This window comes from Aythya marila (genome assembly GCF_965140915.1).
Source record: "Aythya marila genome assembly, chromosome: 2".
Lineage (NCBI taxonomy): Eukaryota > Metazoa > Chordata > Aves > Anseriformes > Anatidae > Aythya > Aythya marila.
Genome location: NC_139043.1, coordinates 148,740,816 through 148,757,935, shown reverse-complemented (window position 1 = coordinate 148,757,935; position 17,120 = coordinate 148,740,816). Strand labels below are relative to the sequence as shown.

General features: G+C 39.4%; 1 protein-coding gene across 1 annotated transcript in view; it reads left to right on the top strand.

The window, feature by feature from the left end:
• KCNQ3 (potassium voltage-gated channel subfamily Q member 3) overlaps window positions 1–17,120 on the top strand; it is a gene marked incomplete at both ends in the record, with an annotated part of 191,769 nt that overhangs the window by 157,414 nt on the left and 17,235 nt on the right. The window contains 8 exons of the mRNA XM_082752137.1: window positions 1,846–1,936; window positions 3,773–3,899; window positions 5,799–5,971; window positions 7,902–8,057; window positions 9,462–9,572; window positions 10,208–10,303; window positions 11,681–11,775; window positions 13,496–13,522. Of these exons, the coding sequence (XP_082608263.1) occupies window positions 1,846–1,936; window positions 3,773–3,899; window positions 5,799–5,971; window positions 7,902–8,057; window positions 9,462–9,572; window positions 10,208–10,303; window positions 11,681–11,775; window positions 13,496–13,522 (876 nt within the window). The remainder of the gene's footprint in view (window positions 1–1,845; window positions 1,937–3,772; window positions 3,900–5,798; window positions 5,972–7,901; window positions 8,058–9,461; window positions 9,573–10,207; window positions 10,304–11,680; window positions 11,776–13,495; window positions 13,523–17,120) is intronic.

Sequence of the window (17,120 nt, the reverse complement as noted above, 5' to 3'; positions counted from 1 at the left end):
GCTTGTGGGTCTTGATTAATTTCAAGATGAGGGCAGCAAGTTATGGTGTGACAAAGCAAGTGTGATCACGGAATTGCTAAGTTAACTGGTTAAAGCCTTGGTTGTGGCATGAGTGTGGCTGTAGGTTAATGGCAAAATACACATCCTGCACTGTTTTCTACCAAAAACATAAGCCTTGCTCTAGAGCATGGCTGGTGAGTGGGAGAAGGTGAAACTTGTCAAAGAAATCCAGAATCAGTTACCACAAGCAAATCCATTTAGATCTGTTCTAACCTTGCTCAAAATGGCTGATCTGAAAATTTCCAGGTGATTATCCTGGCATAGGAAACCTGAGGCTGAACAAGGCTCAAGTCTAGGAAAGTGGCAGCAATGTAATCTTTCAGGGTTTGCTGTGAGGTGTTTCACTGCTGCCCGTTCCTTGCATGAAGGCACTAATTAATGGTGTTTAGAGGAAATGCCTCCCCTAAAGGCAGGGAGAGATACCTGGAGCTTGCCTCTCCCCTTCTGTTCCAGCTGCAGAAACTCTGTAAAATGTCAGGATATGATCTCTTAGCCCTACGTTTCCCCATACACAAAGGAAACAAATCCCCAGGACAGGTTAGAGGATGTGCATCTCTGAGCTGAGCCTTCTTTCCATACCACCATCATTCCCTCTGCCTCCAAGCCCCAGATTATGGACTCTGGACATTTCACCCAGTGAAAGAAAGCAGGGATTTATTCAGCAAGAAATGAAATGACACTTTAGGTATCAGGCTGAATTTCAGAACAGGGATTACACACTAAATACAGTTCAAGTCTTAACAAGTTGTTTGTTGTTGTTTTGTTTTTGTTTTTCCACCCCTTGGCTGATTTCAATGCCTAATGCCTATCATTTCTTTGATGATTCCTAGTCAAGGATCCAGAGCTTTTACAGAGACATCCTTCCAATTTATTCACTAAGCTCTGAAATATTTCCAGGGCCACCTGCCCCTCTGTTCCTGTGGATCGGGCTTTGGAACACGTTCAAATGCCCATGATCTGGGTACATAAAGTACTAGACTATGAGCTTCCCCCACTCTACTTCACAGCAATCACTTACGAGACTCCCTTGATTTTTCTTACTTCTTTATGTATAAAAGATTTTGAATAGCTTGAACCTGGGAATAGTTTTATAAAGCAGATCAACGTGACTTTAGATTGGACTAGATTGGATTTACCAGCTGTGGGAGTTAAATTTTCTGACAGATCTCTGTGTTCTAGGGCCTCACAGACAATAGCGCAAGGGCAGTGATTTATCACGTACTAGGTTCACTGGAGAGCAGAATTTTACCCTCTCTATTGTTTCTTTTTCAAGCCTTTTCATCTCTTCATCTACATAAAAAGGAGTGCAAAAAGAGAAGGAAAAAGAAAAGCAGTGTTATTTTCAAGGGAAGGTTTGTCCCAGTGCTGCATTTTATTGAAGCATTTACTGTTTCTCAGGTCTCAGCATGTGCCAAGTAGATTTATTTCTCTGTAACTGCAGTGCTATTTTATGAAGCACACAGCACATCAGCTTGGAATAGACCTCCTGAGTATTACATATCATATAATCCTGTCCTAGAATGCAATATTATCTATTTTCTTTGTGAAGAATGCAACAGAGTTAATTCATGTGTGTTTTGGGGGGGCTATTCTGATTTAGGAACTTCTCATGATTTTGCCATGACTTCCAAGTTCCCTTTGATCTTCATGAGAGCTCACCCCACTGCTCACGCAAGGTGAAGGAGTCACCTCCTGAAGACCTTTATCTAGGACTTTGTAGGCAAAATGTCCCATGCAAATACAGAGCAATAGCAATGCCCTGATTTCTTCTTTTTTTCACTCCAGGTTTCTGATTGTTTTGGGGTGTTTGATCTTAGCTGTCCTGACAACTTTCAAGGAATATGAAACTGTTTCAGGAGACTGGCTCCTCTTGTTGGTAAGTAGTCTGTGGCCAGTGCATCACCCTGCTAATGTCCTTCAGTGCAAATCTGTTCCTTCAGCAGTGATGAAAAATTGGTCTGCATGCAGTAAAATGTCTTCCATTGGTCCTGGGGCAGAGACTGTAGCCTTATATACTACAGAATATATAAGGGTACAGAGAATATATAAGGGTACAGTTTACACCGAATGAGTAAAAATGAAGAAAGGCAGGAGGAAAAACACAAGCCCAAAACTTTTAAATAATGAATTTTCAGCAGGTACCCAACAGTTCTGTCACTGAAGGACCAAAAAGTTTCCCATTGACCAGGCCAGAACTAAGCATTTTTGAAAAATAAATAAATAAATAAAAATTGGGAGGATCTCTCAATAATTTTGATTTATTCTATAATATTCTGTAAATCACAGCATCTCTTTAGAGGAGTTTGTCAGCATTGGACTTGAACTCATGCCTGATAGTAGCATAACTGAAATTGTTGCCAGCAGTGTCTCTGTTTAGTATCCATGAAAGAGAGAAAATGGATTTGAAGAAAATTTATTCCTTTCTCTTGAGTTTCCAGTGTGCTTATTTTATAAATGCTGGAATCCACAGTCAACATCATTTTTATATGCCTCCCACTTGGCAAAAGGAGAAAAAAATAGGAAAAGCCCACTAAGTATAAAAATGACATATTAATCATTTTATAAAAATTACCTTAACAAACTTCCTCTGGTCCCATAGATATCATGAAATTGAGAGCAGTTTGCCTCACTTAGCCTGGTCTTGTAGAAAAGCATCCCTAGGTGAACTGCCCAGCAGCAGTAGTTCTGGGATCTCAGTTTCTATTTCCCCTTGTACCCCAGAGACATGTAGGTGTAGATAAGAATTAAACACCAAGAGGCTTAGAGGGTGATTTCCACTTGCATGTTCCTTCTCAAAAAGTACCTGTATGAAAACACCTTCATCCCCTAGGGTATGTGAATCTTGCTCTTGGTCCCTCTTACCCTGCTCTGACCTAACTTTTCACATTTGAGAAAGCCTGAAACAATTTTTCTTCTCCTCTGCCTGCTTTCACATGGCTTTCAGTGATTTTTCAGAAGCACTCAACAACTGTGGGTATGAGTATTAGGGAAAATCCCCCTTTCTGCCTTGTCAGCTATTCAGAGGCACAAACAATGCCCTTGGGCCATCTCCACAGAGCACCTCAGAGAAGTTCTCTCATTCCCAGTTTCTCCTGACACTTAAAAGAGTTGAAAATATCCCTATCCTTAAAGCAGCCCATAAGAAAATCCTATTTTTCTGTGCATGATAAACTTAAAGGGGTAATATATGCCTTAAATTTGTCTTATATATACCTTTATTATTTCCTTAAATATGACCATGTGAATACACTTTCTCCTGTCCCTATCTCTCTACCCATAGCTGCATGAGGGAGCAGCTGGTGGGTAACTGGGTGTAGGTGTGCAGTGCACAGGGAGCTTTGCAGTCACATGTGTTCTTATTTTATAGGGAATTGGAAGGTTTTTTGTTTGTTTTTGTTTGTTTGTTTTTATTTCATTTGGTTGGTTGGTAGTTTTTTTTGAAGTAATGGTCCTTCTGTCAGGGCAGGGTATGCACTTCAACATTTACCCAACAGCAGAGGCACGTCCTTTACACAGATAATTTATCAGGCTGTAAAGCTATGTTCCACTTTGTCTTGACCCTCATCAATCTATATTCTCTTTCCTACTTTCTTCCTTCCTCTCTCTCTCTCTCTCAACACTTGCACCTCCTCTTCTTGCTTCAGCTATCTCCATGTGTCTAGGGTTACTGCAAAATTGTTGTATAATGATCTCATTTGCATATTTAATACAGGAAACGTTTGCCATTTTCATCTTTGGAGCAGAGTTTGCCTTAAGAATCTGGGCTGCTGGGTGTTGCTGTCGCTACAAAGGATGGAGGGGAAGACTCAAATTTGCCAGAAAGCCTCTGTGCATGCTGGGTAGGCATACACCCTCTACTGTTGTTTTCCTCATTATGTCCTTCTACTTCTGAGCCAGGTTGGGAGGGTGTCCAGGAACTGGTGAATGTCAATAATAATAATAATAATAATAATAATAATAATAATAATAATAATAATAATAATAATAATAATAATAATAATAATAAAGCACTGAAATCACCCCAGTCCTTTGTGCTAGGAACTGTGTCCAGCATGGAGTGCTTGTTTGAAGTACCTGACAATAACAATCCATTCAAGAGACTCTTGGGTGGCAGGCCAATGTGAGCAAATGGATACTTCTACCCTTCAAATCCATGTTCCTTGTCCTGAGCCCAACAGCTTTTTTCTTAAGTTCGTCCCAAAATATACATTATCTGCCTTTAGTTTCAAAGCCCGTCAGATCTGTGCCATCTTCTCCAGCCCCCTTTCATACTCGCTTTTTGTGTTTTACCTTTGTAATATTGGTCTACATTTGCAAAAATGTTTCTTTGTGATTTTCCCCATGTTATCCTTCAAGCTTGGAAGGCACCACATACAGCTATCCATAAAACTACTCATTATTCACCTTTTAATCTCCTAAAACTCCCCATTGGGTCCACAAACCAACTAGCCAATATTCAGGATCTCACCCTGCCCTGAGCACCTGTCATGCAGCCATGCACACCCACATTCATTCATGACCTTGAGGTCTCTTCCAACCTAGAAAATTCTGTGATTCTGTGATTCTGTGATTTTTTTCCAGGACTCCCTCCCTTTTTTTTTTTTTTTTTTTTTTTTTTTGGGCCAACTAACTTATTGGTTGCTATTTGTGCATCACATAGCACTCTCAGGACCTGTGGTGCTGCAGTTATACAAATACATGCCACCCTCTTACCCTTTCCCTTTTGTTCATCTTATAGGTCTAGATGATAGAGAAAATTGGAACAAATTTTCTTTGTGCATCTGTGATAGCTTGAAATGGGTGGTGCATAAAAATGGCACCTTTTGTATAAATACTTATATTTCTAAGAGCATTGTGAGAGCAGCAGAGCTTGTGTGAGCAAGTGGGATTGACATTACCTCGTGCCTTCTTAATAAAAGTGCCATCTCACTCTGAGAATGAATCTGCATTGAGATCTGAGTAAAGAAAAGAATAGACCCCACTGGATTTATTAATGTCATCTCTTCTTTTTGTTATTGGCACAAGTTTGTTTTGAGAGTAATTGAAAGTGAATAAATCTGAAATCCATCTGGTGCCACTTTTTTGGCTGGAAATAAAATATGAAGACAATTTAAAGAATGAGTGCCTAGAGAACGTTTGAAGTCTTTTGATACCACTTTTTACTTGTACATGTGTAAGATCAAAAATTGGGAGGAAACAAGGGGAAAAAAGGAAAGGGAAAAAAAAAAAAAAACAACAGCAACAACAACCACCAACAAGAATCAATGTGATTTGCATTTCAGACCTTTTCATTTGATCAGTGAATCGGCATTGTGAGTGCTTACAAAGATTTTAATAGGAAAACTCAGCCAAGAGAATACTAGATGCACCATCAAAAACTGAATTTCTTGTCTGCTGACCTATAAATCTGTGTTCACTATGGCCTTCCAGAGGGACATAAGATTACTTTTTTTTCCTGTCAGCATTACAACACTGTTTCCGTGCATCCCTAAGCTAGCTCAGCCAGTGTCTCAAGTCCAGTTCATTGATCTGTAAATTGATTACAAGGCTCTCTGGTGGGTTTTGTGCATGACTCTGACTGCTGCAGGTGCAGATATCTGTTTAATTGGCATGAGGAGGCATTTTGAGGCAGCTTTAAGATTCACCTAGGGAAATTTACAGCACAACCAGATGGGATTAAGAAGTGGGTGATGGGGCCACTTTTATTGGCAGGCTTTGTTGTTCTTTTCACGTTGCAGATATCTTTGTGCTGATTGCTTCAGTGCCAGTGGTTGCTGTTGGGAACCAGGGCAATGTTCTGGCCACATCTCTCAGAAGCCTTCGCTTCCTTCAGATCTTAAGGATGCTCCGAATGGACAGGCGGGGTGGCACATGGAAACTTTTGGGATCGGCCATTTGTGCACATAGCAAAGTAAGTGAGGAGCTTGAAGGACTTACCTGTGTCTTGGGGGAGAGATTTTAAAGTGGAAGAGAGGGGAAGCACAGGTGCAGCAATTCCTTAGGATAATTTCTAGCACAAGCTTTTGTTTCACCTTTTCAGCTTTATTCCCTCTTCTGTTCTATGAACCATTTCTATCTTCCTCTACTCAATAGTGGTGTTGGGAAGTGACAAAACTGAGTGTTCACTCCCATGCTCATTACAACAGGAATTTTGTCATGACACAGAATAAGAGGAAGGACATCCTTTTAATGGTAAAGTATATTGAAATCTTTGGCAGAAACGCCTCTGTAGTTGCAACGTATTTTTAGTGGCTTCACAGGCTTGCCTGATCAACAGATGGAGCAGGACTCCAGAAGGTTGGAAAGAGGCTGGCTAGTAGAAATGTGGTTTCAGAAGGAGCTACTGGTATAATTTCTCTGGAAACATGGGTCAGACAATACAAAGATGCACACAGTGTGAATCCAGACAGACAGGATTTCTAAAATCATCTTTCCTCAGTCTAACTTGATGCTATAGTCAGACATTCTGTCTCACACCCGACAGATACATTGTGATCTTGCATTTTCACCAAACACTATTACAAGTTAAAAACTATCTGCATAAAAATCCTGTAGATGAGATTTCTCATCTGCACTGGGTGTAGAAAAACTGCATATAATCTGTGCTACTTACATTTCTTTTTATTTTATTTTATTTTTTTTTGTATCCATGAATGACATTCCTGACATTTTAGGTTTCTTTTTTGTTTTGTTTTGTTTTTTTCTTTTTTTTTTTTTGGCTTGTTTTGTTTAAATTAAAATGCCAGCTGGCACAGCATAATTAGGCTTTGCGTCTTTGTAGTGGCTGATAGGGATACCCTGCTTCATTTCAAACCAACTTCTGTTTCTTCCCTGTACAAACTTGCTACAAGGCAGGTGGCACATAAACACTTATGTCAAAAATGTTTCTCAGGAAACTGAGATCATAGAAGAAATATACATGCCAAAGACATTGTCTAGAAATGTTTAAGGCTTCACAGTGTGAGATTTTTTTCAATTGTTCCTCGTTTATTCCCCATCACTACCCTTTGGGTCTCAGCTGAATGAGAGAGATAAGAAAAGGTTGAGAGAAATTTGCTTCACTGGAAGACAGTAAAGAAACAATTTTGATAACAAGGATAGACAACAAATTACATTTTGTGGTAGCACAGCAGAAATCAGAAAAGAAGTTGACTTATCTCAAGACTCAATTATGAAATTCGCAGCTACAACACTTTCTTTGGTAAGAGCCATTCTCAGAAGGTGAAAGAAAGTGGAATATTGATTTTTAGCTGTTTGTGAACACTTTCTGCTCTGTTTCAGACATTTCTGGGATTGTAATTTGCTTCACTGAGTCTCCCACCTTAATGAGATTAGCCACACACTCCACTGTAGTCAGTCCCTCCAAAACAAGGTCAGGTTTTGTTTTAACACCAACATTTTTAAAGGTGTGTTTTTATTGCATCATTCCAGGCTGAAAACATACCTTGAAATCTGCTTTAATATGCCTAAAGAGAAGGAACTGCATTCTACAGCCTTGGCACTCTGAAGGTGGAACTTGGGCAGAACTGTTGATTTGCCAGACAAGACAAATCCAGCCTGGGGGCAGTAGGAATGGGCATGACTGTTAAAAGCAAAGAAGATTTAAGGTCAGGGACAGAGGTCTGTGTCATAGTGCAGCTAAACTTTTAACCCAGCTTTACGCAGAACTGCAACTTTGCCAGTAAGTGCTGAGCCAAGCTGATCATGGACTGTGACCAAGCCAGCAGTGACAGCTCTGCTGCTATCTCCAGTGCTTCTTTCCTCTTCTGACGTTTACTCTGCCATTTAGGGGTACTGAGTCTGTTTTCAGCCCCTCCATTGTCCATCTGTTTCATTTGCAGGAACTCATCACCGCTTGGTACATCGGGTTCCTGACGCTCATCTTATCCTCGTTTCTTGTTTATCTGGTTGAAAAAGATGTGCCTGAAAAAGACGCTAATGGTGTGGAGATGAAGGAAGAGTTTGAAACCTATGCAGATGCATTGTGGTGGGGACTGGTAAGTGACTCCAAAAATACTTTATGATCTTAAAAACTTTGTATATAATCAGAGATGATGTTAGGGGCCACAGTGTAAGTGCTGCTGAATTTGGGTGAGTGTTTTTGGTATAACATTACCAATAGTAAGGATACCCCTAAAGCCAATTGTTAGAATTGATATCCCTGTTGATATTCAGTCAGACAAAGGCTCTTAAGTGCTTAAAGCCTCTTCAGAAATCAGTCTGTGTTCCTGGCTTCTCACAGGAGGAGGGTCTCTATAAGTATAACTGCACTGGCAGAGCTTATCCCTATGGGAGACCTGGTTTTCAAAACAGCAGTATCCTGCTTGTGAGAGCTACATCCTTCAGCAAACGGCTAAAGCAGATCTGGCCAAAGGATTGTTTTGTAGGTCTAGCAAACCACAGCATAGGTTTGGCCACTGTAGGTAGATATTCATGGAAGTTAAGTCTATAAAGAGACAACAAGACCCTTCCACAGAGGGATTCTCTGGATTCAAGCATGGAAAGGTAGAAAGATGTCTCTGTGAAGGATAATCAACACTTTGTTTATGTATTATATGCATTTCTCAAGAATATGTGAGGGATTTCCATGGGGGGTAGGATACTGAGCAAGAGGGACCCTTAATACATCTGTTCTTGTTGCTTCTCATGAAGAGTGGAGTATTGGTTTGCGCCTCTGCTTATGTGATCACATAAGATTCCTGCCACCTGGTGTATAGAATTTATATTTCTTTTCTACCAATAGTTATGGAAGTTGTCTGTATCATTTTGTGACTAAGATTCAACATTTTTTTATTGTTATTATTTAATGCACTTCACTTATAAGTGGCAAGTTGTGGGTTTGTTTTGTTTTTCCCCCCTTTCCATCATTAACCAAAAAGGTGATGCACAGAACAGTTGGATATTTTCATATCCTTGTCTAGTAGGAATTTCAGGTAAAGTGTTAGTGGTAAGAAAATGTACGTGGCTGAAAAACAAGGATTAGCACATGTACAAGAAAGGAATAAGTTCTCAGAAAATCATATTTGCTTTGTAGGGACTGGGGCTTCAAAAGAGGTAGCTCTGACTGGTTGTTAAAGCTCTGCAAAATGTTAATAGAAAAGTCCTATTCCTAACTGTGCATTGACAGTGGGCTCACTGTTTGTGCCACATCAGTTCCCTTTCAGCAAATGTATCCTAGAGAGGCAGCTGATTTAAAACTAAATCCATTCTCCCAGGTGCAGTGCCTCTGGACTAGGATACCATGAAAAAAATTGGCTGGTCCATCATAAAGATCCCGTTTTAAGAAGTTGTGTGTGAACACCCGTAGAGCTAAGTGAGTTACACAGGTTTGATGGTGATGTTTAAAGACAATTTGTTGGCTTTGTTTTACTTATGGGAAGGCCTGGTCATTTTGCCCACAGATCACCCTTGCTACGATTGGGTATGGTGACAAGACCCCCAAGACATGGGAGGGCCGGCTGATTGCAGCTACGTTCTCTCTCATTGGAGTGTCTTTCTTTGCTCTTCCTGCAGTAAGTACCTTCCTCCTACCCTCTTAGCCACAGCCCAGAGCTGTGTGCTTGCAAAAAGAAGGTGAAGTGATCAAAACTGCTAGTTAAAATAAAATTCCTTTTAAAGGAGGACTCAGACACTTGAGCTGGTCTATGTTAGTAAATAACTGATTCATGCTCTGCTTTCTGGTGGCAAGTAGCACACTGCTATCAAACAACCTTCTTCCCAACTTCGCATACAGACTATTGGGAATAACATGTCACCCTGATACTCCTTGAATGTGTGGGCTTTCTCTGAGACAGTGCTAGCTGGCAAAGGACAAAATCAATCCAGCAAGTGAACAGTCTGGGTGATTACAGGATAGTTCACAAGCCTGTATCCTGGCCCAGGTTAGTTTACTGGTATTGACATAGCCACACAAGACAATTTTTTAAAGGATTTGAGGCCCACTGATTTCATAATTAGTGTTGGGACCATATTACCTAGCTCTAAATATTTACAAGCTAGAGATCTACATCTGAGTAGATGAGCAGTGATCGTTCTTTAACCCATGCATCTCTGCAGAACAATTAATCTCATATATTCCCCCTCCTTCCTCCCTACACTTTTCCTGAGTAAGAAATGCCTAAAATCTTGCATCACTCTATGCTTTCAGGGCATTCTGGGATCAGGGCTGGCACTGAAGGTCCAGGAACAACATCGTCAAAAACATTTTGAGAAAAGAAGAAAGCCAGCAGCTGAGCTCATTCAGGTTTGCAGCCACTTCTCTCATTGAAAAGATGTTGGTTATGAAGACTGTTGCGTCATGTAACCAGGACTATCCCTTTCCCCCACCCAAATTCTCATTTCACATAGCTGGAGTCGACAAGTATCTGTAAAGGAGTCAGTTGTTTTTGTTTTTTTTTTTTTTTTTGCATTGAGTTAGACAATCCAGTGGTCCTTGCAGTTTTTGAGGAATCTTTCAACTGCCAGAATATCTTTTAGAAGAAAGGTGTCTTTAGAAGAAAGGCACTCATCTGCTAGTTTCTGGAAAACAACCATCTTCTCTGTCAATGCCACAAAATCACAGAAAACAAGCTGTTAAAAAAAAAATTATTTGCAAAATCCAGGTTTTGCCAGTTCCTTTGAGAGAGTGTTTTATGTGCAAACAAAGTTATGCTGTTATTGATGTGAAAACATCAATGGAAGTAACACAATAGACAGTGACTGGTTCAATCAAGGCAAATTACATAAATAGCATGCGTGGTTTGTAAAAGCTGAAACATTCTGTTGGATCTTCCATTACATTATTGGAAGAACAAATGAATCAATGGAAAGAGCCTTCTTAGCTCACTTGGACTTTTGTTCTGGCCTTTGCTATGAGTTCAAAAATTCAAGCATAAAATGATTCATCTGGGGGCTGATGAATTTGACAGAAGTTGCTCAGTGTAGGTGTGGAGCACACTCTGAGGGCAGTGAAGCAAATGGTAGCATTTTCATAGAAAGAGAGAGAAACTTCTTGTAATATCAGAGTGAAGTGATGACGCTCAGGACTGCTTAGGATCAAACCAGTACTCAGGAGAAAAAGGTCAAATGGCATATTACACAGTTTTCATTAAAAACGCTGCTTAGAAAACAGAAGAGACTATAAGAATGAGTAGTGAATGGAATCCACCTTCTAAATTAAAGTATATCCACTTAGCAGCTAGTTAATTTAGCCACAATATTTGTAGTTTTGTGCTTAGAGAATTTTGGATGAAGCTAAGTGCCGAAGTAGTAAGTTGCTCAACAAAATTTCCTTTAATGTTACATTAGATAGTAAATTAGCTTAAGCACTTCTGGAAACACTGGACACATATAGCAGTGTTTAGGGTTACAAGAGAAGAAGTCAGTTTAGTCAGGTATGCTCTGTTGTTTGTCTTGGTGATTCTCCCTCATGTCCTGTTTCCTTTAGGAGGCTTCCCAGATAATAAACTCGTGTTAATAATTTTGCCATAAAGTGACACTCATTTGGTATGGCTGATTAGTAATTAATTTCCAGATAGTAACTCGGGTGAATCATTACATTCTTTGAAACAATATGGCTGTTTTCAGTCTGAGGAATTTTTTTACCTAATACTAATTATTGTCTCTCCCTTGCTGTCTCCAGGCTGCCTGGAGATACTATGCTACTAACCCCAACAGGATTGATCTAGTTGCTACCTGGAGGTTTTATGAATCAATTGTATCATTTCCATTTTTTAGGTAAGTGCACTGTCCACCTCTCCATCACCATTTTCTGTGAAGTATTAGTCATGAGAGGAAACATGGAATTTTTGTATATAATGAGGCTTTTGTACGTATCAGAGAGTTGCCAGTTAATGTATTCCTGTTTGAGAGCGAAAAACACACTTTTGGTTTCTGGATCTATTTCTTCTCCATTCCATTAGTGGGATGTAGTGGGAGCACATGGATATCTCCCTTGGTGTTTAGCCTCTCATGAGGCTAAACAAAGGACATGGTTGCCTCACAGTCAGCTTTATTTTGTAAGACTTTGGAGTTTATTGACCTGGATATCTCAATTTCTTCCTCCATAATTTTGATCCCAAGAAAGGTTAAGTCCTGGGTTTCACAGGCACCTGTACTCACACCCTCTAGGATGCAGTTCTGTATTTTAAGATATGGGCTATAGTGAAAATTATTTCCCCTCCAATTCAACCAGACTGAGAATTATGTTGCCATGGAGGTGGCCATGCCACAAGAAAAAAATCAGTGCTTATTAAATCCTTGCCTTTTGACGATACCAATTACTTACAGGTATAATTCAATGGAGGACAGCCAGAGAATGTCTAAAGCTGTCTCCCACTGAAGCCATTCATTTACAGTAAACAATAAAACTTTTCTGGATAGTCAAGAATCCTATTTTTTTTTTTTAATCCTAATTTTAATCACCACTCCAGAGTTCAGTGAAAGCATTGCATGCATCAAACATGCATACTTAATCTATGTTCACATACTAATGGATGGATCTGTCTGATCCTCACTTTTCTGGCCTGTCAAACAGGCACCTTCCTCACTTTGAGGTATTAAGAGTTAAAACTGGCCCTATGAAAGCCAAAACTTTTAGCTATAGACTGTCAGCTGCTAATGATGGGCATTAACAAACTAAATATATGTTTTAGACTTCCCCTCTGGGCTTGCTGTTATATCTCTCATTCTTAAAAAAAGGTGCTCTTAAACCACTGCTCAGGTGAGAGATCTGAGCACAGGTAAGCTGTATTCACTGAGCTAATACTGCAGCACCAGCTGTTGCTCAAAACTGACTTGAAGAAACTTTTCAGGCTTCTGCCTTCACAAAGGGAAAATCACAAATATTATCCCTTTCTTTGTTTTATCTAAATGTTTCTTTAGGACTAATCTCACATTGGTCACAAAGGAAATCTCTAAGAAAAAACAAGTGTTTAATTAAGGCTCAGTACATTTCTTTTTGTTATCCCTCCTCACTCTGTATCTATTCCCACATTATCTACTATAGACTGATTTCTAGAGGGTTTCTTGACCTCAGGTTTTGCTCAGAGAGTAATTTTCAGGTTCACCTGGCATCTAGACTCATTACTGTGATTTCAAGCTTGTTCATTGTATGTAGGTTCTTCTGTGATTCAAATGCAACCTGAAATTTAATAGGTGTTTTGCAAATAAGGTCCTGGGAGAGAGGGCAAGGGAGCTGAGTTCTCATGAAAGACTGGATTGCCATTCTAATGAAGCACAGATTAGTTTCAAGAAGCTATTTCACTTTCTTTGCTTTATGGGTACTTTACAATGAAGTGTCAGGACTTTTATTTTTGCTGTCAGTAATGGTCACAGAACAGAAAAAGTATAAGTGATTAGCAATAGATTAACAATTTCTATAAAAAGAATCTGCTGAATTTATTATGTAATTCTTTTCCCCTTGCTTTCTTGTCATGCTTCTGCTCTTGTATAAAAGGAAAGAGCAATTGGATGGTACTGCCAGGTATGTAGCTGTCATTATTATAGCCTTGTTTTAATACAGTTATTGGGGAATGTTAAATGGTTCTTTGTGGATTTATGAGCTGTTAACCAAAACATGCTACTAACACCACAGATAGTCATTAAAAATGATTAACCAATCCATTTTCTAATTGCTTGCTTTTTTTCCAATTTAACAGCACAGCTAAAATGCTAATTGTACAAATGCAAAGTGTTGCTTGCTGATTGTCTGTAAACAGCTTTATTGTTCATTATGATTAATCATGGTCTATATAGATTTCTCCTGGTCCATGCTATAGGGCTAGGGATTAGCATCCAGGTTGTTCTGGTGTGAATTTAAAGTTCTGCTTCATGTGTGCTTCTGTGCAGAGCAATGTTGTGGTGTAAGGGATCAGCTCTGTGTTATTTCACCACATTCACATATTTCTTGATGATAAATGGTAAGATAGAAGGCTAAGATGGATCAGCAGGATAGTCAAGCTCTCTGGCAGTACTAAAAAGGCTACATTGAGACTGACGGCTTGTTCCCACCTCCGCTTAAATAGATGGGGAAGTTCCCAGTAACTTTGGGGAATTTATGAGCAAAGAGAATGAAAGAATCACCAGTCCTAATACTGATCAGTCACTGAACACTACAACAGGGCAGTCACCGTGAAAGAACCTGCAAGGTCTCAAATATATTTGGAAATGAAGTTTTCATAACCCTCCAGCTAAGTTACAGATTCAAATGCACATCAAATATTTCAACTTTTTTAGGTCAAGATCCTGAAGGACTTAAATGCTAAACTACTAGCAATGGATCACCCACAATGAAAGTCAATAGATATTAAAGGATATATAGTTCCACAAAGAGTCATGATGACACTATTTCCATTTCCATCCCCATTTAAAACACAGAGAAGAAAAACAAGAATTGTAGTAGACTTTGTAAACTGCCAGAGAAGAGGCTTGGGTTTCAGTCCCAGACCTGACGAAAAGTTATTATATTTTTTTAATATATTTTTAAGAATGTATTTAAACTTTTTATATAACAAAGCATAGCTTCAACAAAGGAAGCTGAAAAAAAACAGGTTCATATTTGGTGTTCTCCGATGAATGATGAGGGTACAAATCTCCTTTAACAGAGCAGAGAAACCCAGTTTTCCTTACAATTCAACAAGTGCTGTAGTCATTAATTATTGGGAAAGGGATGGCTTCCCAATAATCCTGTCACCATCATCATAGGCTAACCTTTTCCTCTTCAAAAACTACCTGGATGGAGCTTCTTAGTTTCTGGATCCTTTTGAATCTTAAGTATTACATACTCATGACACTGCCCAGGCTAGGCAGACTTGAGAAAACGCAGCTTCATTAAGCATGCAGAAGTCTGGAGATTTTAGGCATTTCCAGTGTTGGCCTTTAATATCTAGGAGAGGTTTTAGGACGTGAAATCCTTTTAAGTATGTAACTTTATACTTTGAGCCAACCCATGCTCTGACTCAGATGCAAGAGCAGATTAAAATGGTGTAACTGAATGATTACTGAAGTTTGCTGTCAATCACAGCCCTTCTAGAAAAGTTCCTGCACCTGCAGTGACAGAACAGTTCATGAAGTAGCTTCTGAGTTGCTCTAACTTTCATGTTAGTGGAAGACATTTAACACCAATGCAGTGGATTAAAACATGAAAATTATGACTCTCAGCACAGAATCTTTAAAACTGTAATCCCAGGGCCCCTCATTCTATCACTTTATGCATTGCTTTTATGTTGTTATATAAGTAATGACCTTCAGCAAAACCATCATTAATCCTGCACTGGAGCTTTAGCAAGACTTTTTTAATGGAAATAATCATTCACTAAAAGGGATTGAAAGCTCTCCAGGTAAACTAGCAAATGGTGGTACTTGTGGGAGCATCCATGGACTTGAGTAGACATAGGACTGAGCCCTAAAATCTGGTTATTTTGACAGTCCCACCTCCCATCTCTCATAAAGCTCTTATTTACAGACCATGTAATTAAATAAATAAATAAATAAAGTCTTCTTCCTACAGTGATTTAGTGTGGAAAGTATTACTTGTATTCCACTGAAGTTTGTATTGGAGGCTGGACTGGAATAAAAGGTCAATAAGGAAATGTGGTCCTAGTGGAGAGAGCAGCCCATCATTGCACTCTGTCTCCAAGATCTTGCATCAGTGGAGTACTTAATGGACAAGTTGTGGTAATAAAGTTCATTTTCTGAACAGTGTTTGATAACAGAGAAAGAAGAATTGGTCCAAATCTTTCCCAGAAGAGTTAAAACATAGCTAGTTAATAAAAATGAGGCTGTGTGAAACTTTGAGGATGGATAGTGCTCTGAGCATCGTTTTCTATTCTGTAGCTCTTTAGGAACCCCACATAGCCAGCTCTATGACATATCCTTTGAGGACGTCTCCTCTAAGCAGGCTGACAAACTGTCAGGGAGGTGCAACTCCATGTTCTTAGACCATTTGGAAGAAACACAGGGAAGACAACAGTGCGGAAGAATCCATTTCAAAAGTTGCAACCCAAAGCAAGGCCTTGAGAAAGGACTTGTGGTAGCAGAAAGCCAATGAAAGTTTGGCAACAGCCCATAGCTTTACTGAAGCTTACTTGAAACTAAAACTGTGAAGAAGTGAGACTTGATGAAGAGCACGTTGACTCAGACAGTAGGGTGGATCATGTAAGCAGTGAAGGGACGTGGTATATATCATGCTGCTCTGTTAAGAACAGCGCTTTCACTAGGTGTCCTTATACAGGCTCCCAAACCAGGAGGAACTGGGGCTGTGCTTTTCACTGCTTACTGGTGGGGAGTCTGCTGACTTTGTGCTACAGTTGCCACAGTTTTTTTAAATCCTTGATCAATGCCTTAAACTATGAGCACATGGAATTACTACAGGTAGTAATTGTACCTGGAGAGAAAGGAGGACCTCCTGTTCCCACTTGGTCTGAAAACTCCTGTGCTGTTGCACTTCTGTATGTATTCGTTTACTTCCCAAGAAGGAAGATTTATGAAAAAAATACATGAATGTTCATATCTGCTAGAGTGCTCTCATTCAGCAAATATTTGGGTGCCTGACCTATGTTTCCCAACATTTAGGGTAGGCCTTTACAGGATGGACATGTTGTTTACATTGAACCAAGTTTTTACATCTGCGTTTGGAATTGTGGCCTTGATTTTTCAGCACAGTTACCAGCTATTAGCAATGATTTGGACTAATGTATGAATTTTGAATCATTTGTATATACAGGCACTTTAGTGAAGGATTTTAAACTTTCTCCTAGGGCCTTGTTCCTAATCAGGTATTTAATTTCTGCACAGAGCATTTCCCATACATAGAACTAGACATCAGGAGAACATGTTTATTCCTAGATGCATTATTACGTGGTTGCAGAAAAGTCATTGATCCCTGTTTCCTTATGTCTACAAGATAAATAACATCTCTGTCTTTGGAAAGATGTTTTGAGATCCTTAAGTGGCAGAACCTGTACTAGTCCTACCTATTCTATGAGTATAAAAGAATGCATATAATGTGGTGCATTTTTATATTGCCAGAAGTAACAATATAATGCAGATAAAATCATTCCTTTCAAGGCTGGAAAATGTCA